Source organism: Onychomys torridus, chromosome 23, assembly GCF_903995425.1.
Source record: "Onychomys torridus chromosome 23, mOncTor1.1, whole genome shotgun sequence".
Lineage (NCBI taxonomy): Eukaryota > Metazoa > Chordata > Mammalia > Rodentia > Cricetidae > Onychomys > Onychomys torridus.
In genome coordinates, this window is record NC_050465.1 from 33,462,944 (window position 1) to 33,486,606 (window position 23,663).

A 23,663-nucleotide genomic window follows, 5' to 3' on the forward strand; every position below is an offset into this window, starting at 1 on the left:
AAGAGTTGGAGCAGCCAGCTACAGTCCTTGAGGCCTAACTGCTGCTAATAGAAGCAGAGTTGCAGTTGCTGATTCAGACAGCTGTGGCTTAAAAGGCAGCAACCATCTTAAAAAAGGACAACAGACAACCATTACCAGGCCCCCACAGTAAAACCTACCTCACTTAAGATGCACTGACAGGTTGGAGATGTGGTGTAGCACTAAAGGTGCACCTCCGGGTTCTGTTCCCAGAACCCAAGTCAGGCAACTCAAAATCCCTTGAAACTCAGGAGATGGAACACCCTCTACTGGCCTCTGCAAGCACTACACTCACATACAAACCCACACAATTACAAGGAAAATCTTTGAAAGATCTAGTGGCTCATCACTAAGTCACCAGTATGTGTCCTGACTTCATTAAAGTTTTGTTGTTGTTAAGGCGGGGTGGCATTGGCCTTGCACTTGCAGCAGCCTCCCCCCACTAGCCTTGTTGGTGCTGAGATCACAGACATAATCTACCACATGCAGATTAGTAGTTAAAGTAGACATTTATAAAAATGGCATTTTTTTTTCAGGTTTAACACAGCCATTCACCAAGTATTCAGACCAAATACTAAGTCACTTCATTTTCTGCTTTCCACCATTCACCAGCACGCCCACGAGGCACAACTCTTACCGGTAGCTCACCATTCCGTTCACTGCTTCTCAGTCTGAACTGCCTGGCTGCAGTGGCTTCCAGCTATTCTTCCCATTTTCTGCTCTCCGGCTCATGTCAACAGCAGTCAGTGAGCTTGAAATACGAGTACCTTCCATCTTCTGTGTAGCTTTGTCATGCTAAGAATAAAATCCGTTTATTTCTGGTTCTGAACGCCTTGTAACCCAGCTCATGCTGTGCTGCTGGGACACTCATGGCTGCCATTCTTCTCCTTGCTTTTCCCTGCCTCAGTTTCTGCAAACATGTCCCTGGTGTTTAGGAATCTCAGCATCTGTTACTACTCCTACTGGTAATTTTTCTCTAGACCCTGCAGGTGTCCACACATCCCACACCCTTACCTCTATGGCATTCTTTACTTCCTGAAGTACCTACACTGTGTGCACCTCCAGCCAAGAACGGCTTTTCTTGTCCAGACTCTGCAACACTGAAACAGCATAACCGAGCAGGCCCCACACAGCTGTGAGTAAACAGTTTTAAAGCATTGAAAGTAGAAAGCACAGAAAACACGGGGCAAATGTTTTTCTAAATATGTGTAAAAATACAAGCTTTCAAAAATGAAGTTAAACAGAGGAACTTTTTAAAGTTAACTTTACAAATTCAGTTGTTTAAAAATAAATCTGAAAGTGTCAATGTAGTTTTGATGACTGTCTTGGAAACTTTTAAAATAATCTTACACCAAGGAAAACTTTTTATTAAAGCATCAATTACCAGTTATTGAAAAATACACAAGAAAAGACAAACATACAAAGGCAGCATCATACAAGTGATTTTTAAACTCAGTACTTTGGAAATAGGAAACAATGATCTCTACCCCTAAGTCTGTCTATTACCACAAATTGACTTATAAGTTGGTCTACAACTGTTTTCAATCTTATGTTACTGAGTTTTTCAGCTTTATCTTATAACATTTTAGAAATATATTTCTCATAGTAGTAATTTCATACAATTAGTGCTAGCAATTACAGGAAGCTTCCCCATGTCACAAGAATTCAATATAGTTGTTGCTGTGGATATAGGTACCATTTGGGGTTGTTTACACTAAGACTCACACATTTAAAGGACACATTAGTAGGCAAACTGTGGGGATCAAGAGCAGGAAACTAAGACCAGACAATGTTATCTTTTATTCTGACTTGCTAACAGAATCCACTGCTTCAGTTCTGCTGTTGGAGAAAGTTCTGCCCAAAGCAGCTTGCTCCATTTTGCATTTCCTTTTCTGAAAAATGACAGACTTTACTAATTTGTACAACCAAATAAACAATTATCTTTAAGCTACTCAAAACCTGAACTACTTGAAATAAGTTATTTTCTTAATTGATGTAGCAGCTTTGCTTGTGGAAAAGCAGTAAAACCCACTTTGTTCCAAAATGAGAATGTTGACTCAGAGCCTTGCCTGTCTTCTATCAGAGTGAGTCATGAAGGTGAAACTTCACAAACTCTGTCATGTAATACACACAAACATGACCTCATTTATCAACACACAATACTTAGCTAGAAAAACCAAAAGAGGACACATATAAAGTAGAAAGGGGCTTGTATAAAATAAGAGGATGTATGTCATATAAAGTCACATACAGTAATAAAAACTTGTATACAGATGATTCTGCTTTACAGAAGTCTGCTTAAACTATGAATAGATCATTGAGTTTGCTCCCCTAACATAATGCCCATTCACTACAAGCTGGTCCTAGTTTCTGATAAATCCCTCATTTCCTTGGATTTAATTACTGTACCCTCATTGTACTGCCATCAACTTCTAAGCTGGGCCTGCCCAGCCTACCTGTAAAGCCTCTCTCGGAAATATACCAAGCACAGTAGACAGAGGCATCCCTTAGTGGAATTCTGCACCTAAAGTCAGGCTATGAAGGACTAGTATTTGGCCCTCCAATGTAAATACGTCTTATTTCACATTATCACAGAAGCAGTGCAGTTCACTACTCTTTCCTTACTGGGAACACAGTAGCTCTAAGAGTTTTGTTCAGTTGCAGAAACATTTCAATACTTATTAATTCCAAAGATCCGAACACCATGCAGCTGTGGCATTTTGGGAATAAGTACACTCAGAAGAGATGCTGTGTTTAGGATGAAGTGAGTTGGATCATACTTCGTATAGAAACTTGCCAGAAAGTATCTGCAGAGATAAAAAGTTAGAATACACATAGCATTCCAAAATAAAATTACCTAGAGTTGAAACATATTATAAAAAGGGACCACTAAACACAAATGCATAAAAATAAAAACATTTTGATTTGGAGTTTAAAAAATGAGGTGCACATCTTACATTTCTGCAGTGTGCATAGAAGCAAGCTGATGTTTAGCATCCTTGAAAGCAGGCGGCTTTCAAATAGGTTTCAACACCTATGAGATCTCAAGTGTAGATCTGTATTCAGTGTAGTTCTAAAGAAAAGATCTGGGTTTAACCACCTGCTGTATTCTCAAGGTATTCTGTGGCTTACCCACAGGTTACCAATTACTGGTGCAGAGCTTTGGAAACTAGCTTTTTCACACACACATGAATCAGCATCTTTGAAAGAAGCATATATTCAGTTGCCCTACTGACAACATCATCTTGCTATAGCTGAGCAGTCTATAACTAGTCTAACTGGAAACCTGAAAAAGATCTTTTCCTCTAACTTTATAGTCTCACAAAGGGAGATGTTTTGTATAATAGGGTTAGAAAAGAATAGTTACCTCCACAAGTAAAAACATCTGTCAGAAGATTGTACACATCTTTTTCAGAACTTCCTAGTGTAAGAAATTCTGTAATTTTCCACTTAAACCATATTCCTCAACTAAAAAAAAAATATTTAAAAACTACTTTATGAGTGTTTTACCTGCAGTATGTCTGTGTACCATGTGCATGCCTGGTACCTGCAGAGAACAGAGGAGGGTACCAGATCTTTCTACCTCACAAATGGTATTACAGACAGCTGTGACCTGCCATGAGGGTGTTGGGCATTGAACCCAGGTTCTCTGGAAGAGTAGCCAGTGCTTTTAATTGGTGGGCATTCTCTACAGCCATTATTTCTCAATTTTTGCTGCAAAATCTTTCTTCATGCTTTCATAGACTTGAAGACTGTTTTATACTTTCACCACTGAACAGAAGGGCATTGTTCATCGTATTCAGTAAGCCAACTGACTTGTTGCTAATGTCTGTTTAATTTATAATCTGGCAGAAGGAAAGGATACATCTTGGCATGTTTTCACCTTATCATACTTTCTTTTAGTGGAAATCAGTAACACGTGTATGGAGTATATGAAAATTGCCTACTCTTAAAATAACCTAGACGATTCTGAGGAAATGCAATTCCAGGTAGAATCAGCATAAAACAGTTTATTTGCTAAGGTTTATATTAGAAAGAGACCTGCAATAGAAGAAAGAAGTTCTCGTTTAATCCAGGCTCTTGATTCAAAATAGCCACAAGATCTTTACCAATCTAATAGAATCTGTCCCTTTTTTCTTTCTTTTGAGATGGGCTATAAGTAGCTCTAGCTGGTCTAGAACTTGTTATGTAGACCAGGCTGTCTTTGAACCCATTTGCCTCCATAGTCCTCGGATAAAGGATGTGCTACCCAACCAGCTTGAGTCTGTTTCTTTATCCAAAAATCTGTGGTAACAGCATGTCACACCTACCTGATAAATTAAAGCAAATATGAAAGTACATTTGAAAATGATCATGGTTGGTGATTTAAGTAACTGACTTAAGACTTCAGGGCACCCTGGGAAATAAAATCAATACTATACGGATGGCCTAAATGATACTTCTTCAGTTATGCAAGGAATTTAATCAGAATGTTTGAAATCATAACTGTGGGTCAAAATTATTGAAATCATAACTGTGGGTCAAAATTATATTTTGAAAACCAGAAAGACTGTATATAGATAGATCTTACTTGACTTTTTAGTATATCTCTAATTGAAAATTCATTGTATATCAAGAATTTTTATATTAAACTGCAATCTTCTATGTTTTACAAAAACCTAAGGGTTTCAAGAAAATGGCTAAAACAAAGCCAACAAGGGCCAGACAAGTCTCCTAGTTGTAGTGTCTGTAGCACGTGCACGGCCAATGCCATACAGCTTAAAACCAACATAGCCCAAACCTATACGAAGGACACCCAACTGCCTCTCCTGCTATTACATTTACGTTTGTTAATTATAAAGACATTTTCTTTTTAAGTTTAATTTTACATGGGATGAAACCAACTCATTTCCATAAAATCTGATAAATATGAAGCGGAAATTTCTATTGCTTTATGATCCTCTCTCTTGAAAATGGCCTCACTTATGAAAACATATATCTAAACCTACCTCTCTTAGAAAATTCCTTACTCTAGACTGCATTGATTCTATCATGGATGTAGTTTTATGTATGAAGCTGTATGCTATAGTGTTAGCAATCTATGTACTTATGAACTCTTAAAAGGGGGAAAATATGCATTTTTATTTCTCAATTACCCCTACATAGAGCCAAGGGAGAAAAAAGAAGATGGTATTTTTTCATTTAGAATCAATTTGACCAAAAAGACAAAAACAGGACTATACACAAAACATTCAAGATATGCTTAGGTAGCAATTGGGCAGGATAAAATATTCAAATGGAAGGAATAATGATGTAGGTACTGGGAGGAAAGCAGACACTAGATTCTAATAAATGCTTTACAAATAATTATCTTATTTCTTAGAGCCTCAATTTTAAGTCAGGTACCATTAGTTAGATTTTGAGGGGAGGGGCTGGGTAAGGGGCATTGATAAAAGCTGTATGTAGCTCAGGACAGCCTTCAACTGGCTGTGTGGGTGTGGACAAGGTGTTGAATTTCCTGTCTTGACCCCCTGAGAGCTGAGAGTACAAGAGTGCACTACCATGCCTGGTTTTACGTGAGGCTGGGAATCAAACTCATGGCCTGCATATGCTGAGCAAGCCCTCTCCCATTGAGCTACATCCCCAGGCATTGTCAGAATTGTATATACAAGCACACCAAGCATATTAGAGCATATAGATTCAATGCAGGTCAGTCTCATAACTGAAATCTGACCTCGATAGTTCTAAACCAGTGTTTTCTTAAGAGGCTTGTCCTGAGCCATCTGAACAGAGATGAGTAGCAAATAAAATTATCATCATCATCAAATCATTGCTTAGGATGATTAATCTGACATGTAATACAGAATATGATAGGGTGCTTATAATTTCCTTATAAGAAATAAAGACACAATGTATTTGATTTGTGAATCTTAGGATGTTAAGATTCATTGATGAATAGTAGTGCTTCTAGCTATACTGATTCAAATAAAACTGGTTTGTTATCAACTTGCTAAAAATTATGCCTGTGCCTTATGACTATACTTGTGGCAGCTACTTACTGATAAAAATTCTTAATAAAAGTTTTGAAATTCAATTAAATCTGATAAATAAGCATGTTTCTCCTATCCAATCCATTATACTTTAACTTTTCTACCACTTACAGAATTATTGGAGAAATTGTGAAAAATTTCCGAGAAGATGTAAACTGTACTCCGTAGTCGAGCTGTTCCCAGTGGGTTAGGAGCCTTGCTCTACCCTGATCGGGAGTTTCAAAAGGCGTTCCTTTCACTGCATGCAAAAACACATACATGCCCTGTAAAGCAAGCAACAGAGGGTATCAAACACAGTTTATCCTTGCAAGTATGTATCATGATGGCTCTTGATGAGTATATGATTTAAATTAAGGACAAGTTAGGTTTTCATGTAATAGTGAAAAATTATAGTCAGTATCTATGTAGTATAAAGCTTTCTGGGGTACAAAACTATTATCTGGTTAAAACCAATACAAGGGGAATCAAAAGTAACATGTTTCCATAAAATAAATATGTTAGCATACACTACCATCTATGTTTATTATTGCACTGTTCACAACAGCAAAGGAACAAGCATAAATGCTCAAAAAAGTAATGAATAGAGAAAATGTATATTTGTATCCCTTAAGAGTTTTATTCACTACTGAGTAAAAGTGTGTGTGTGTGGGTGTGGGTGTGTGTGGGTGTGTATATGTGTGTGGGTGTGTGTGTATGTGTGTATGTGTGCGTGTGTGTGTGTGTGTGTGTGTTGCATCTAACCGACAATAACAAGATAAACCCTAAAAGGGAAGGGGTAAGGGAAGGGGTTTTCTAACATGCAGCAGACTCTAGCTCTAAGTATATACACTTATGTAGAACATGAAGGAAGTAGGGAAGGTATGAGGGAAGAGGAAGGGTTGAGAGGGAGAAAGGGATGACAGAGGGTTACACAAGGGGGTGGGGAAAATGACAAGATACACCTATTTTCTCTCATATTAGGAATGTACATTTGTGAAACGTTATGTACAACGTGAAAGCAGAGGAGGTTGTTGGGGAGGAATGGGGTAGCTGGTGGGGTACCGGGTGGGGACAAAATGAACAAGGCATCAGTTCACACTCTAGAAGATGCCACAATGTACATCGATTTTTAAAACCTTTAAAATGTGTAATGAAATGGTAATTTGGACAGAAAAAAATTATTCAATAATACCTAAGCTATTGAGGAACAAATGTACATTCCAGAATACTTAACATTTCGTGAGTGGTTTATGTGTAGAGGACCTAGAACATGTATGCACATAAAACTGAGCAAGCTGGATCTCTAGTCTTTGGAAAATCCAGTCTTCTGAGGGACGATGAGACACAAAAAGAAGTAATGTGAGGTAGGGCAGAAACTGCTATCCAAATCACACTCAAAGTATATGGTATCTTTTTTTGTTCAGGTTCAAGCTTGGATGTCACGACTCCAACTCTCTCATCCATGATGGCTCAGTTTCAGTGACCACTTCTTAATTAACCTTCATTAGTGATAACTAACATCACTTATGAGCACGCATGGATTCCAGTGCAATGAATTGTATTGATAATTAGCCTCCCATTTATGTGCATGCATAGATTTCAGTGCAATGATTTGTGTTATTTGCATAATGTTTGTTTTCCATTGGCCCTAATACATGAGGAATAGGACCTAGAACAGAGCAAGTATTGGACACACTGCAGGATGACATTAAGCCAAGATGTGCTTACATTATAAAGGAAGCCACTTTCACGTAGGCTAAAAGGAATAGTGAGACAGAAAATGTGTGTCTTTAAATTCTCAAGAGTATTTAACCTCTCAAAAATTAAGAACTAGTTCTGCCATTTGGGGGTGATAATACTCCCTCCAAGAGTTAAAAAGGTCATGAATTTAAGAGGGAGTAGAAGTTGGTGGGGGCAAGGGGTGGAAACAGTGGAAACAGTATTCATGTTTACAATTTTCAGAAAAACTTAAAAAGTTTAATTCAACTACAGTTTAAAATGGGTAGATTTTGGTGTATAAATCGTTATCACTAAAGCTGCTGTTGCTTGGTGAAGCACCTGGCATGCGTATGCTAAAACCACCCTAGGTTCACCTAAGCACCCAAAGCTAAAAACCACCCTAGGTTCACCCAAGCACCCAAAGCTAAAAACCACCCTAGGTTCACTCAAGCACCCAAAACTAAAAACCACCCTAGGGTCACTCAAGCACCCAAAACTAAAAACCAGAAAGTTTTTCATAAAGTAGAAACTAGAAATAAACTATAAAATATAAAAAAAAAAAAATCAACAAGATAATCAGAGACAAACTGGGAAAATGGATTAAAACTCATGAAATGTAAAAATTTTCTATACTCTTCTGCACTAGTTAATAGACAATAGAATTTTATTTTGCTTTAATGTATGTGGATGTGGTTTTATCTTAAACATAATAACAGAGGTTAAAAATAATTTTTGATGAACTATTACTGTTTTATAAGAAGAAAAAGAACTACCCCATAACATATTATCTGTGAGAATATAGGAAAAAGAACAATCTTTTTGCTACTTTCTTCAAACCACACTGCACTCACTAGTGTTTAAAATGTGATACTCAAAAGTTTACCCCCTCAATGGAAAATAATAGTCTGCACTTGTGTGTACTTAGCTCTGTGATGGTGTCTGCGCAGCATGTATAAGGCTACGGGGTCAATTCCCAGCAATGCACGCAGGCACACACGCACACACCATCTTTACATGCACCATCTTTAGTGACTAAATCTTTTAGTATGCTCACTTTGAGCACCTTTTATAAAAAACACTAATGATCATTATTCGCAAACCGAAAATAATTAGGAAAATAAAATACATATCTGGTATACTAGCACTTAATAGTTACTGACTCAAAGAGAATTTTCATTCATAATCTTCAAGAATGAACTGTAGAGTGGCATGAGGACCAAAGCTGGTTCTTAGTACCCTTATTAGGCAGCTCACAACTGCCTGTAACTGCAGTTCCAAGGGATCTGATACCCTTTTCTGGCCTCCACAGGTATCTGAACGTATGTACAAATACATAGCATACATGAAAATAAAATACATCTTAAAAAAAAAAAAGAATGAACTGTAGCATCAAATAAAAGATTCCACTGTAGGCTCTAAAAAGCAGTGCAGGTTTCCATACTACACCGATTGCTTCATTTTTGCATGCTTAAAAGTATTCACAGTTCACACTTCTAATAGGTTAAAATGTAGGCTGAAATGTAAGCTATTTTTCAAAGGCAACCTCAAGTTGCAGTCATGTAATTGCTATATACAGCTGGTTAAATTTAGGTTTTTAGTGTGGTGAGCTAACAATAAATGAGAAACATGATTTACTTATTGTGCCCAATATAGTCAGTCAGCATCAAAACAAGAGAGGTGGGAATGGAAATGGCATCTACAGTACATTTAAATATTACTTATTCAATAAGTACATACATACATACACATCATCATCATCATGAGATTGCAGAAATTAAAATATAAACAAGCCAGATGTGGCAGCTCACTCCTGAAATCCCAGCACTTGAAAAATTGAAACATGATGAATGTCAAGAGTTCAAAGCCAGCCTGGGAACAGAGTTTCAAAGTCCAAAGTAATTATAAAACTATGCTGAACATATAATAGAATGTAGAGGATCCTATAGATTCCCAGAGGAGGTGAAACTAGAGTAGTTCTGCTGGACAGGAATCATCCAGGCAGAGTGAGGAATGGGAACCTGAAGCCAAGGCAAAAACAAACAAACAAACAAACAAACAAACAAACAAACAAAAAACATAACAGCAATACTGTTTTTCCAAACTGTGAAACACAGCCTGTATTTCAATCAGGGGCTAGATGACCAGAGACAGACTTTATGTCTCTGTACTCAATAATTATTAATTATGCCACACAAAGAGCTTGGGATTTTACCATAAACACAAAGGAGAATCCTTGAAGGACTTACAAACAGGCCATGTGTAGATACACATTTAAAAAGTATTTCTAAGTCGAGTCTGAATAGGGGAGGGTAGAAAAGAGCCATACGAAGAACACTACTGTAATAATTATCTGATAAAGAAATGAGGCTAGAGGCAAGCAAATAGTGAAACAGTACAAGGGCTTGCATAGGAAAAAGCACTTACATACTTCGAAAGTGACCGCATCTCCTACTCGAACAGGGCTAGGCTTCCACCTAACTCTCTTGGAGTGGCTATTACTAGTGCCCACTTTGCTCAGGGAAAGATCAGGGTGACATTATGCTGCTTTACCTTTGAAACTCAGCAGTCCAGTAGGCAGTAAAGCCTTTAGATGAACTCTGGAAGGAAGGCAGAGGAGAAGACTGTATGTGCTGAGGGTTAAGTCAGGACCATGATTTTGTGTGCTGTCTGCTTGCTTTCTGCAAGGTGATCTAAATACAAGCATCTTTCTACAGATATAGACTGAAAGTACAGGTAGGTGGAATGATCTATATAGAATATAGAACATAAAAAAGATAATAAAAGGTGGGGGGACCACGAGTGATTAGCAATATTAAAGGACATATAAAAAGAAGACTCTACCAGAGGAAATAAGGAAGACAACCAGAGGTTTACCAAGGACAAAATGATCCCACGGAAGCCAAAACAAGAGTTCTAGTCAAATTGACCAGTGTCAAGTACTTCTAGAAATCACTATTTAAAAACTATTCACCATTGGTGGTAGGCACCATTAGTCCCATTTACTTGGGAAGATGAGGTGGGAAGATGAGGTGGGAAGATTATTTGAACCAAGTAGTTCAAAGCCATCTTAGGCAACATGCTGAGATTCCATCTTTCCCTCTTTTTAAAACAAAAACAAACAAACAAAAACAGGGTATCTGTGTAGAGAACTTGATATGTAGACCAGGATGGCCTTAAACTCACAGAGATCCACCTGCCTCTGCTCAGCTAGCGCTGGGATTAAAGGTGTATGCCACCTCCATGGGTGATTCCCTCTCTCAAACAAGTAAAAACAACAGCAATGCTCTACCAGAGACCATCACTTAAATGATACTTATTTCCACAAACACATTATCCTGATCAACTTCAACTACATCTACATATATATTAACCATAACATATAAAAACCTATTTCCCTATTTCCTCTACTTTTTTTGTTCTCCTCTCTAACAAGTATACAATCAATCTGAATTCAGTTAAAGTTCTACATTATCTGCATCTTTCCCTTTCCATTCTACATTAGTAAGTACTTCAAAGTTAAGAAAAGTCAGGGTGTTGTATGGGTTTTTTCCCCCTAACAGTCAATTTCCAAGGATGAATATGCTCAGTAATAATGAAGTCTGTAATAATCTCTAATGCTAATGCATACTGCTAATACAAGAGTGTGAAGATCAATAAGAAATATTTAATGTACCGTAAGATGCTGAATGTGCTTAAGTTTAAAATGTTTATAATGAGTAAAGAAGGTATACTTAAGTAATTTAGAGAGACATTGCAAGGATTCAAACCAAAGATCTTTACTAGACTTCAATTAAACATAAAACAATTAATGTTCAAGTATTCTAGGGGATCAATATATAATAAGCCAAATTACAATGTTGTGATTTTTATCAAAATGGCAAACAATGGGAGAAGAAATTCTTAGAAAAAGGCCTAATGTTAAAGTGTGATAGAAAAAAAAAACCTAACCAACATTAAAATTCTTCAAAATTAACTCACAGTATCTCAAGCCACTGAATTACACATTTATTTATGTTTGCAGGCTGAGTATGGACATGTACATTTTAAATAGGACTTTTATAGCATAGGATACAGAGTTGTTAACAAGATCCCTAAGGTGTTGGGCTGGGGGTGTAGTTCAGTGGAGCTTACCTGGCATGCACAGGGCCTTGAGTTCAACTCCCAGGACTGAAGAGCTACATACCTTCCAAACACCACTAAGTTATAGTTTTATTTACAACGTACTACAAACCTTCATGTTGTTATGAAAACACCAGTCATTTATCTCCACAACAGCTTTTATCTTTCCAGACTAAAGATCTGTACTCACTCAACAGCATTTCATTGCTGCTCTCCCTTAACAGCCCACACCCCTCCCCATGCCCAGACAAACACAGAACCTTAGATTTTGCATGTTTAAAATAAGACGGAATTCTTACCAGATTGTGTATTATGTTCGTTAAGGTCCAAGCAACAGGAACACTGAAGAAGGGGATGCTGAGTAATACAACATGAAGCAAGCCAACTCCCAAAGCATATGTCAGCCACATACCACGGCTGTTCATTACACGAGTATTGGGGTTGACCTCACTGTGGGCAACTCCAACATTCATGTTTGCGCTGTAGGAAAGAAACAAATCAACAATGCTATGAGCTGGAAACCTAAATACCCACAATTCCTCACTCTGACATGGAGCACATGCCTTCAACATACACTGTCTATAGATGCTGACATAAGCAATAAGGAACCCTGGCTGACTGACATGTCAGTCAGGCAGACAAAACTTATCTATATGGTTTCTTTTCCTAAACCTGTTTTCTAGCCTGTCAGCTTTACAAAACAAAGTAATAGGAAGGAAAACTCAAAGTGGGTCCAAGTGTGCTGGTACACTCCTGCAATCCCAGCACTCAAGGACTGCCAAAAGCTGAGGTCAGCCTGAGCCACACAGCAAGGCCCTATCTCAAAATTCTGTAACAAAAAAGAAATATATGATATATATTGCAAGCAGAATGAAAGCCAGGAGCTAACTACATAAACAGAATAAACTAATTACTAGTTTTAAACTGTGCAATTCAGCAGGTTCGTTTCCTTTCGTATTTCCACACATGCCTATACCATGTTCAAGGCCAATCCCTCCTATTCCTCCTCTCCTGATCTCCACTTCCTTCCCCTGGTAGTCTAGCCCATTTTGTATTTTCAGGTCATCTTTTTGTTTTTGTTCCCTTTAATTCGTTTTCCATATACTATTTTTATTCCTCTGTGTGGCTTGTTTTGCCAAACATGGTAATCACCAATAGAATTAATACTTTTAAAAGGTGGGGGAAGAACCGACCCAACCAGTCTTAGTGGCCAGCTGCTAACAAGTAATGGAACGTTTTAACCATAGAGTTCAAAAGCACCTTTTTTCCCCCTACAAGGTCAGACTCACAGGTATACTCCTGCTCCAGCCTCCAAATGGTGGGGTTACAAGTGTAAGCCACTATTGTCTCTATGTGCCCCCTTCTGAATAGTGAACCTAGAACTAACATGATGTCAGTGTAATGGGAAAGCTTTCCGTGGGTAGGAGCTCAGATGGTAACACCACTAGGTTAAAGCCATTCATCTTTCTCATCATTTCTTCAGCCAAACTCTCCAACTAGTTTTTCTTTATGTCCCCCCTCATCGGCTTTCCCCTCCTCAGGAAGAATCACTAAAGAACTGGTGGTATTAGAGCTCAGCCATCGTGGTGAGCATACAATGTATTGGGGTCTAAGACTTTTTAGTTTGTTACACTCAAACTGAAATGGGTATTGTCTGCGAGGGAAAACTGCTAGAACATTTCGCCTCCCATTCAAAAGCACAGAACTCTTCTACTGCGGAGTTTGCAGAAAGGGATTTTCACCCTGCTACGCAAGTGTTTCTGGAGTGCAATGTTCTTTCGGCTTCTCAAGATCTAATGATGAAAATTACTATGGGAAAGTCTCAAATTATGCTTCTATTAAAAACCCGGCGTCTATAAAACCTTTTAAAATGCTAATACTTGGAACATCACACAGAATGTAAAAAACGCTGGAAGCAGGCCTCCAATGGCCACTTAGGCCAGCCTAGAAAAACCTTTCCCGGCAGGTGTGCGGCAGACAAAGAATTTCCTACCCGGGCCGGGCCTTCCCCGCCCGCGCACAGCCATCGCAAGCTCCCACGGCCTGGCTCGCAGCTGCGCACCCCTCAGCAGCCCCGTGGGCGGGCACGACGACCGCGAAGAGAGCCCGCGGCGCCCGGGCCTGCGCAGCGCGAGCCCGGCTCGCAGCGGAAACCCGCTCCGCCGCGGTCCGCCCGGCCGCCCCGCAGCTCCCCGGAGCCTTCGAGCTTACCTGCCGCCAGCTCCCGGCGGCCCGCACGTCCCCGGACCCGCCCCGCGACAGCGACAGTACGTCCTCACGCCGGAGCGCCCCGGGTGCGCGGCGCCGCTTCCGGAAGCCTGCCAAGCCAGCAGCCGATTGGCGGCCGAACGCGCCAGTCCCACCTCCCGCGGTGGGCGGGGCTAAGAGGCGCGCGAGCGTCCGTCCCGCCGAGCGCTCGCGCGCGCGCGTTGCGACCGTGCGGGCGTCCCGCAAAGTAGGCCCCGCTGCCGGGCGAGCGCTTGCTGCCTGCACGCCGCGGTGGGTGGTGAATGCCTTACCTCGCGCGAGCCAGAAGGTAGTGTCACGGCGATCGAGCACGCCCGGCGATGCTCGGGGAGGCAGGGGCCGCCTCCCGGGGTTGGGGGCGTTCCTGCGAGGATCGCGCACGCGCGCGCACGTGTGTCCGTTCTCCCGGGTTTCGGCTAGGCAGTCGTGCGAGCTCCTCACACTGACCCTTGGTGTGCAAGACCTGAAAGTTTTGTCTTGCTAGAGAGTGTAGCGGCTTGTAGGGCTGCGCGTTGTCGCAAAATCTATCGATTTGTGTTTATCCCCGATGAAAGCCACGTGTAGTACATCCTAAAGAAATGTTAATGCCAGAAGTTAATCTCATTGAGGAAGGAGAGGAAAATACTTGATTAATCCATTTCCTTCCGAATCATCGTTGAAATTGCATTTTCTTTGCCTTGGTGATTTGTATTTATAAAAGCTTGTGGTATTTATTTCAGAAGAATTCTGGGAAACGTTTAAAGTTGGCAGAATGCTTGCACGTACGTGTAGTATCTAGTACTTGTTTTGGTTCTATGGAACGGTTGGACTGGGTTTAAAATGTGTTGTTTTCCCCCTAAATTCTAAGTTCTCGAATCTTTCTTTTTGTATATCCATCAGTTTCTCTTAACTGACTTTCTGTTTATAGCACACTTACAACAATGTTGATTTCCTTCAGCAGACATGAATTCTGTTCTGACACTGCAGGTGTCTTGTAAACATGCATGCTGACATGTAGACCTGGTATCACCCTTCTGTTTTTCAAGAGGTCTTTAGTGCATATTCCTTAATATGCCACATTGCAGAGCCAAGAGGAAGAGCCAAATAAATAAAATAGCCTTTTATGGGTTTAAAATCAAAAACAAGGAAGGACTGCCCAATCTGCTGGTCGCTAAAGGTAAGGAGATTAGAATAGAGAAGAACTTTAGGAACTGGCACAAGGCATCACAGGAAGAAGGTGTCATGGGACCCAGGGAATCCTACCACATTGAAGTTAAGGGAGCCACATTGTGTAGGATGGCCTGCTTAGTACACATCTGGAAAATGGGATGAAATTAGAAAGATAGGGCAGTAGGGAATTTGGACTTAACATGCTTAGCAATTGAAAAAAATCTTCAAAAAATTTAGAATAACAAAAAATATTTAAGTTATAGAAACAACTTATAAATATTCAAACATCAATTAGGTAGTTATTGAAGTCATTCGGAGGGCAAATGCTAAGGGACTGACCAGAAGTGCTGGGAAGAGTATCATCCTAAGAAAGTTAGGAAGGACAGGGGAAGACCACAAAAGGAAGGCTGTGATCCTGTGTAAGTTGTCAAGCTTTTTCAATTCCATTTGTAGTAGAGGAATAGGAGTGTGTTGAGGGTTATAAAAGAGCCTATGAAGTTCTTATGTTGTCTATTAATTTTATTACCAAACAGGAATTATGGAAAGAAAGAGCCTGAGATGTGATAAAATTTAGGCCATCTACATTTAAAAGGAAGATAAAACAGGCCTTAGAGTCCAGGAAGAAGTTGGTAGGAGGTGCACTGGAGTGGGGGATGGTATGGAGGCCAGTGTAAAATTAGACATACAGATGGAGGGAGTTGAGTCTGGCAATTTGCAACTAAAGGTTATGTAATTTAGGATAAGGTTTTGACAAGCATCCTTTGCGTGATGCAAGCCAAGTACTGAAGGAGTGTGAGAGAGAGAAGGGTTATTCCAATGAGTGATGAGAAAGGATTGTTGTGGCTGATACTGGAAGTGATGGATTAAGAAGAAGCTGGATAGAGTCTGCTAACAAAGGCAAGTTCTTGACCGACCATGGTGGCCACCAATAGAGGCAGCAAAGCTAAGTGGCAAGCATGAGGGAGGCAGGATGATAAATAAGGTCTGTTTTACAGATGCTTACCTGAGGCAGCAGTGATAGTTATTGTTAGAAATGCCGGTCTTGGGAAGAGCAAGATCACATGACCATACAAATTTAGGTTGGGGTGTTAAGTTACCTAAGAAAAGGGGAGAAATGTTGGGGAATGCTCAGCTTCCTGAGAAGAAAGCCAAGAAAGACAAAGATATCAGAGACAGGTAGATGGTAATATCTGGGAAGTAAACAAGTATGGTCCCTCACTGGGGAGGTAGCAATGGTACAGCACTTACCTGTCGTATGCAAGACCCTGGTTTGGTCCTAAGTACCAAACCAAAGAAAAACGCAGCATAGGTCCCAAGGAAAGAGTTTATTCCTTCTGTAAAGGTGGTTGTGGCTATAAGCTACTTGGCAACGGTTTTAGAGATGATGTGCTGACAGGGAATTTGTAACAGTAAGTAACGGTGCTTCCTCAAGCTTGGTCCCATGGAAAGGAGAAAACTGCTGGAAGGGAACGCTAAGAGAAGGCTTTGACTAGTTCTTGCTTGTAGGGAGGCTGGATAGACAAAGGGAGGTGAAAAAGTGTTGGTGTCTTTGTTCCAGCACACCAGGAAGCTGATAAACAAAGTAATAATAATTGTATTTTTAGGACTTTACCATTTATATGATGTTCTACTCCCCCAGTAGGATCTTGCTATTAAGCCCAGGCTGCTTTGAATGCTTCATCTTCCTCAGCCTTGCAAGGCCTAGGCTTATAGATAGCTGTGTATGTGCCGCTGTGCCTAGTTATTTTCTTCTCTGCTAAAACACAAAGTAATTGGTTTCACTGTGTCATCCCCCATCCTCTCCTGTGCCTCCACCGTGCCTGTTTTTTTTTTTTTTTTTAAAGATTTATTTAATCATGTATTTTATGTATATACCAGAAGAAGGAATCTGATCTCATTTACAGATGGTTGTGAGCCACCATGCGGTTGCTGGGAATTGAACTAAGGACCTCTGGAAGAGCAGTCAGGTGCTCTTAACCACTGAGCCAGCTCTCCAGCCCCTCACCATGCCTGTTTTTATATGTACTTTTTTCATTTGATCCTTGAAACAACCAGCAAGGAGTTATCTCTGTTTTTATAGGTGATAACTTGTTTGTGCAGGGGAATTTGAGTTTGCCTCAATAGTAAAGATCCTGAGACCTGGGTTTGGGCCTTTGGTCTGTTTTTCTGCTGTGCCAATCAGCTTTGCCTTCCTTATGTGTAGCAAAAAATGCTTGTGAATTGTAAGAACCCAGAAGGTTAGCCTCTTCCTAGAAGTTCATAGATAAAAATGTTACAATGCCACCCCCCACCCCCCACCCATGCCTTGCTGCCCAGTTACTAGCTCTTTACATGACAGCTGGCTTTACATTGCCTGAGAAAGAACCAAAAACTGACCTTTTGGTTCCGAGCTTTGTATTATCATTTTGTTTAGTTCATCATATGAACATATAGTTAGTCGTGTGAAATGACTTAGAGGTTTTTTTTTTTTTTTTTGGTTTTTCGAGACAGGGTTTCTCTGTGTAGTTTTGTGCCTTTCCTGGAACTCATTTTGGAGACCAGGATGGCCTCGAACTCACAAAGATCCGCCTGCCTCTGCCTCCCGAGTGCTGGGATTTTTTTTTTTTTTTCAAAGATTTTTTTGAAAAACAAAACAAAACCAAAAACAAAACTTAACATTCTAGAGGAGTTACATGTTGTCAAGCTAATCATTATCGTCCCAGAATATTTTCTGAAGTTAGGCATAAATGAAGGCAGATAGAAAGCTCCCTCCTCGATACATGTACATATGTAGTTCTAGCACTGAAGAGGCACAAATAGGAGAATCTCTGCAAGTTTGAGGCCAACCTGGTCTACTCCATGAATTTCAAGGAGTGCTACATACCAACAGCAAAAGTCCCCCTGTTTGTCTTTTTTTTTTATTATTATTATTATTATTATTATTATTGTTGTTGTTGTTTTTTGAGCTGAGGATCGAACCCAGGGCCTTGTGCTTGCTAGGCAAGCGCTCTGCTCTACCACTCAGCTAAGTCCTGTGTCTTTTAAGTAATGGGACTTTCATCTTGAATTTTGGGGATTTTGTTTTTGTTGTTTGTTTTGGTTCATCATATGAGTTACCTGTAATGCCTACGGAGATTTTTCACAGCATGGTTGGAGACATGCTTTAGGCCCAGTCATGCAGAAGATAGTTACTTGACATGTCTTGGGTCTGACTAATTTGTATTAAAAGTGATTCTAGAGTTGAGAGCCAATCCAAAAGAGCTGAATAGTCTAAAAAGGCATCGTGGAGCTTCAGAACATTTGCATGACTAATGACATGTCAGTCAAGCTGTTGAGTCAGATGATTGAATCATTAGCCACACTCCAAGTTGTCAGCATCATGTGGTCATTGCCAGCCAGGTATATCATACATTATATATATATATATAATTTGGCAGTTCTTACCATTCTTCAAATATTGACAGCTAAATGGTGATCCCTCCCCTCCCCCCCCAGGGTTTCTCTGTGTATCTTAGCACCTTTCCTGGAACTCGCTTTGGAGACCAGGCTGGAAGATCCACCTGCCTCTGCCTCCCGAGTGCTGGGATTACAAGCGTGTGCCACCACCGCCTGGCCTGTGATTTTTTTTTTACGTCTTTAAAATTCATTTGTGTCCATGATTCCACTGCCTTCAATGACTCAGCAATCTGATGTAATGAGTTTGGACCAGGACATTTAAGGAAATAGATTAGAAGTAAAAATTTCAATCTAACTTTTGAGAAGTAATCATGCCCAACCACTCAGTCATACTGTTTTTATTCCTCTTTATTACCTAAAAAACACCTTCCAAGATTAATGGTGTGTATTATCGCAGAGTTGAGGCCAAGGGAAATTTGTAAAGACCAATGAGATGAGTTCATCAGACCTTAATGAACGGGTGCTGTGACTGCTGAGGAAAGTGGATCAGCCGGGGGTGGGCAGCTGTTGTAGTGAACTCTGACCACGTTTGTGGTTCTGCACGTCTTGGGATACGTCATCAGGAAATCATGTATACGAACCTTCCTAGTTACTTCCTGGCTTTTTGTCCTTTTTTTGTGGGGCAGGTGGAAGGAAGGTCAACATAAGCAGCTCTTTGAACCTGAGAATGTTCACATTTATAACGTGCACATCTTAAATGGTGATAATCAGGAATGCTTGCACGGTGTCTCCTTTTCACACTTAGAGATTTAAGGCAATTCATATATAAAGAGCTTAGGACAGTGTCTGGGTGCTAGATCTCATAACGGAGGGGCTCAGTGTGAAGATAGAAGAATGTGAGAACTGGAATTCATTCCCTGTGGGTTTGACTGCCTGATTAATCGGGTGGGAGTAACTTGAGTTTGAGCTGGTGACTCCAGCAGGTGGTTGGATTTAATAGGAAAGAAATCGGAATTGTACATGTTGGTTATACTCAAAACCCTTGGAGAAAAGAAGTAGAAAGACAGTTCTCTCCCACTTAGCCATTTGTGGACTTCCTGTCTTATTTATTTGTTGAGTTTGCATGAGAGCAGTGGGTTTTGTTATGGCATTTCGTTCATACATGTGTTCTTTGTTCTCATTCTTCCCGTCCCTGGTTCCCAATTCTTGCTCATTTTCTGGTTCCCTCCCTCCATTAGTTAATGCTTCTGCTTTCATGACACACATGTTCTTCCATTTTACCTCCTTCCCCTTCCCATAAGATCTCTTTCCCTGAGCTGGAGAGATGGCTCAGGTTAAGAGCATTTGCCGCTCTTGTAGAGGACCTGGGTTCAGTTCCTAGCACCCATGCGGTGATGAAACGGTCCATGATAGGTAGTTATTGACAACCACTTTGATTAAGCCAATTAAAAATTTTAGTCCTTTTTTTTAATAATGGCTCATGCCTGCCTCTTGGTGCTTAAATTCGGGGATACAGTGTTGGTTTTTATGCGTCGGCGCAATGGTATTCATTAAGCGGTGCTGTTACCATGCGAGAAAAGCCACGAGGCACCACCAAACCCACTATCAGACTTTATCAGGGAAGGAGGAACAGAAGAGAATGTGCTCAGGCCGAGCACAGGAATTAGGTAGGACGGAAAGCCCAGGAATGACTAACCATCTGAACAGCATAGGTGCGGTCAGGGGGAGTGGCCGGGAATTCCAATGTAACAGTGCTTTAAAAGACAATCACAAAGGCCGTAATTTACATCACAGGTAGCTGAGGGTCAGAGTAGCTTGAAACCACCAGCTGGGGAACAGGTGTTCAAATGCTTGACACCGTGGGTGGGGGACATTCTTATTGAGAGTCTAACCTAATGACCTTTTGGGCTCCACTGGACTCTTGTCACATGACCTTTTCATTTTTAACATTATTGACTAAATCTTTTCTTTGTTTTAGTTTGGCGAGGGCTTTGTCAACCTCACTTACTGTTTTTAGATTAACAACTTTTGACTTTGCGATTGCTCTTTTATGGCCGTTTATCAGCTGCTGCCCTGATCTCTATTATTTGCTCTCTACTACCTTTGGTTTGTTACGTTTTTTCTAAGACACTGAGGCACATCATTTGTTAGTTACTTGAGAGCTCCCTGCTTTTGTAATGTAAGCACTCAAAGCTCTAAACTTTTTTTTGAAAATTATTCTATTTCTATCCCAAAGGTTCTAGTAACTTGTGTTCATTTGACTCTAGAAAATTAAAAACTTTACTCTTGGGCAGGAGAGATGGCTCAGAGGTTAAGATCACTGACTGCTCTTCCAGAGGTCCTGAGTTCAATTCTCTGCACCCACATGATGGCTTACAACCATCTGTAATGAGATCTGGTCTGCAGTCATACCTGCTGTATACATAATAAATAAATAAATAAATATTTTTTTAAAAGTTGAAAAAAAAAACAACTTTACTCTCTGCCAGCTGGTCGATCTAGACTGTGCCGTTCAGTTTCCAAGTACCTTTATTGTCTCTTCTGTTTTACCTGCTATTGATTTCTAGTTTTCTTCCATTGCTGTCTGAAAAGACAAGAGATGATTTGATTCTTTACATCTCAGTTTGTGGCTGACAGTGCTGTCTATTTTAGCAAAGGTTCCATGGGCTACTAAGAATGTGTACTCTGTGTCTATTGGATAGAATATTTTGTATACAGAGATGAACCATTAGATGTGTGGTATAGTTTAACTATCAAGTTCCTTTGTTGATTTTTTTAAATTTAGATGATTTGTCTAAGCAGCACTATAAGAAAGGACCTCCTGTTCCTTGTGGGTCTGAATTCTCGTAGGTATGCCTGCCATGCTGTCTTTCAATGGTGTTAATTCTATGAATGAATCTCTTACCCAAAAGGACAGTCTGCCTCAGGATCCCCTGTGAACCTTGAACCCAAGCCTTTCAGTGTGATCTTTTGGAGGAGCCATGTTGCTTTTATTTCTACTATTTTCTGTGTTGTGATTTGTGCATCTGTTGGTTTTGTATCCCTCTTGGGTATCGTGGAGGGTCTTGGTGAGCGGGTCTCTCTTGTGTGCTCAGACCTAGTCCATTTCAGGAGGAGAATCTGGGTTTGGATGGGTCTCCTGCCTCCTGCCCCCTGCCGTGAGCAGTGCTGTACGGCTTGCTGCCTCTGGCTGGAGTACTCAGTGTTCCCCAGCTTTTCCTCTGCACTTGGCAAGCTGCTCTGTCTTTACCTGTGTGAACTCCAAAGCTCTTCTCTTCCTCTCTTTGCACATAGAATCTGTCCTGTCTTAGTCACTTAAATCTTGAATCACTGAAATCTTTTATTTTTATCATTTTGTTGTTCAAAACAAATGGTCTTATTCTTTTTTCACCACTTCCTCCTTTCCGTTTCTCCCTCCAGCTCCTTCCATGTTTGGTCTATTTTTTTCTTACACTGGTGCTGCCAGAGGGAGCGTCCAGTCTGTCATCTTACCTGAAAGTCTTTCTCCTTCTTCCCCAGTCATGTGGAGGGAGCTTCCAGTCTCCCATCTTATCTGAAAGTCTCCTGGACTTATTTTTAGAGCTGTTTGGGTTGTTGTACACTTGTGAAAGGTAACTAATTACATGTTTCAGGACTTCTTGTATCAAAACCTTGACCCGGTGTTTTGATAACTGAAGGAACGCAGTTTCCTCTTGCATAGCCCAGTTATCTTACAAAATGGAGATGGTAATGGTTCCTGATTCTAAGGATATTGGTAAGAAACTATTATCTCAAGCTGTGTGAGCCTACAGTCAAGCCTTGTGTACATAATGGCTCAACACAGGCGGGCTCTGACGTGTCATCTGTCATTATTGTCTGCCCTGTAGGTCCTGTTCCTCTTTTACACCTTGTGATTCTCAGCAGCTGCTCTGCTGAGAGCCAGGATGAAACAGTTGCCTGCAGCGACAGTTCGCCTCCTGTCCAGCTCTCAGACAATCACGTCAGTGGTCAGTGTGGTAAAAGAGCTGGTGGAGAACTCCTTGGACGCTGGAGCCACCAGCGTGGAAGTTAAACTGGTGAGTGGCCCTGTGAACCACATGCCTGTAGAGCAAAGTGGGCCTGACACATTTTCCTGTTACATTGTTGCTTTCTTTTCTTGTCCAGGCACTGGGCGTTTTTGAACTCATTTTAAAGAGTAGATTGTAATTTAAACCAAGACTATAGTAACACTAAAGTAAATCACAGAAGATTTTTTAAATCATATAGATAGGGGTCTTTCACCCAAACACTCAGTTGTATGTCTGTTTTCTTTTCATGTGTGTCCTTGGTTATTTATATGACCTAAATACAGCTTCTGAACATACAGCACACACTTCAGGTATGCATGCTGCCAGGACATGCCTACAGCACCTCACCGTGAATTCAGACTGTTGCATGCTGTGAATTATTCTTACTGTACATGCTAAGTTTTCTGTTCTTATAGATAGACACATATGCATTCAATTATGAAAACAGACTTTAAATATTTTCTACCATCATTCCTCAGCAGGTAAGCATGTAAATCTCTTTATTTTCAAATTATTATACTATGTTAGGATGTTAGGTTTTTAAATTTGCTGTTTTAGCTAGTGACTTAAATTTCATAAAAAAAAATCACTATATGAATTTTGGGCTGGGATGAGCATATCCTTTCTAACAGTCTCTGAAATGGCTCTGTCTAGTTACTTTCTTTTAAGTGACACCCTAAACGAGGGAACTTATAAGAGAAAGCATCTAGTTGAGGGTGGTCCACAGTCTCAGAGGGTGAATCTGTGGCCATCCTGGCAAGGCAGCAAGGCACTGGGGCAGCAGCAGAGGGCCTGCATCCCTATCTTCAAGTAGGAGTCTAAGAATACTAACTGGGAACAGTACCAAAGGCCACCTTCTGAGACACACCTCCTCCAAGGCCACACCTCCTAGTCTTTCTCCAAATAGGACCCACCTATTAGTGGGACCAAGCATTTACCTATGAACCCGTGAGGGTCATTCCCTTCAAACCGCCATATTCCA

General features: G+C 40.5%; 2 protein-coding genes across 4 annotated transcripts in view; one reads left to right on the forward strand and one right to left on the reverse strand.

Annotated features, from left to right (window-relative positions):
• Positions 1 to 1,359: 1,359 nt before the first annotated feature.
• Positions 1,360 to 14,180, reverse strand: Ormdl1 (ORMDL sphingolipid biosynthesis regulator 1). Of its 2 annotated transcripts, none has more exons than XM_036173157.1 (4): positions 14,076 to 14,180; positions 12,164 to 12,344; positions 6,159 to 6,310; positions 1,360 to 2,825 (listed from the first exon to the last, which is right to left on the reverse strand). In XM_036173157.1, the coding sequence occupies exons 2-4, from the start codon at positions 12,335 to 12,337 to the stop codon at positions 2,690 to 2,692; spliced, it is 462 nt and encodes a 153-aa protein (XP_036029050.1). In that variant the 5' UTR covers positions 12,338 to 12,344; positions 14,076 to 14,180; the 3' UTR covers positions 1,360 to 2,689. The 2 variants fall into 2 exon arrangements, with proteins under 2 accessions (XP_036029050.1, XP_036029051.1); XM_036173158.1 differs by lacking the exon at positions 14,076 to 14,180 and adding an exon at positions 13,858 to 14,044.
• An 83-nt stretch (positions 14,181 to 14,263) lies between these two features.
• The window catches only part of Pms1 (PMS1 homolog 1, mismatch repair system component), a 95,134-nt gene continuing 85,734 nt past the window's right edge, over positions 14,264 to 23,663 (forward strand). Inside the window, exons 1-3 of one of the 2 annotated variants that reach the window (XM_036173153.1) lie at positions 14,264 to 14,400; positions 22,502 to 22,690; positions 23,161 to 23,163. In XM_036173153.1, the coding sequence (XP_036029046.1) occupies positions 22,559 to 22,690; positions 23,161 to 23,163 (135 nt within the window). In that variant the 5' untranslated portion in view covers positions 14,264 to 14,400; positions 22,502 to 22,558. The remainder of the gene's footprint in view (positions 14,401 to 22,501; positions 22,691 to 23,160; positions 23,164 to 23,663) is intronic. The other variant, XM_036173155.1, reaches the window with a different exon arrangement.

Excerpts from the sequence above, each read along its gene's own strand:
- Ormdl1 (XM_036173157.1), bottom strand. The coding sequence starts at position 12,337 with ATGAATGTTGGAGTTGCCCACAGTGAGGTCAACCCCAATACTCGTGTA. Across the intron at positions 6,311-12,163 it reads CGAACATAATACACAATCTG|GGCATGTATGTGTTTTTGCA; the intron begins GTAAGAATTCCG and ends CTTGCTTTACAG. Across the intron at positions 2,826-6,158 it reads ACAATTTCTCCAATAATTCT|ATACTTTCTGGCAAGTTTCT; the intron begins GTAAGTGGTAGA and ends TTATCTCTGCAG.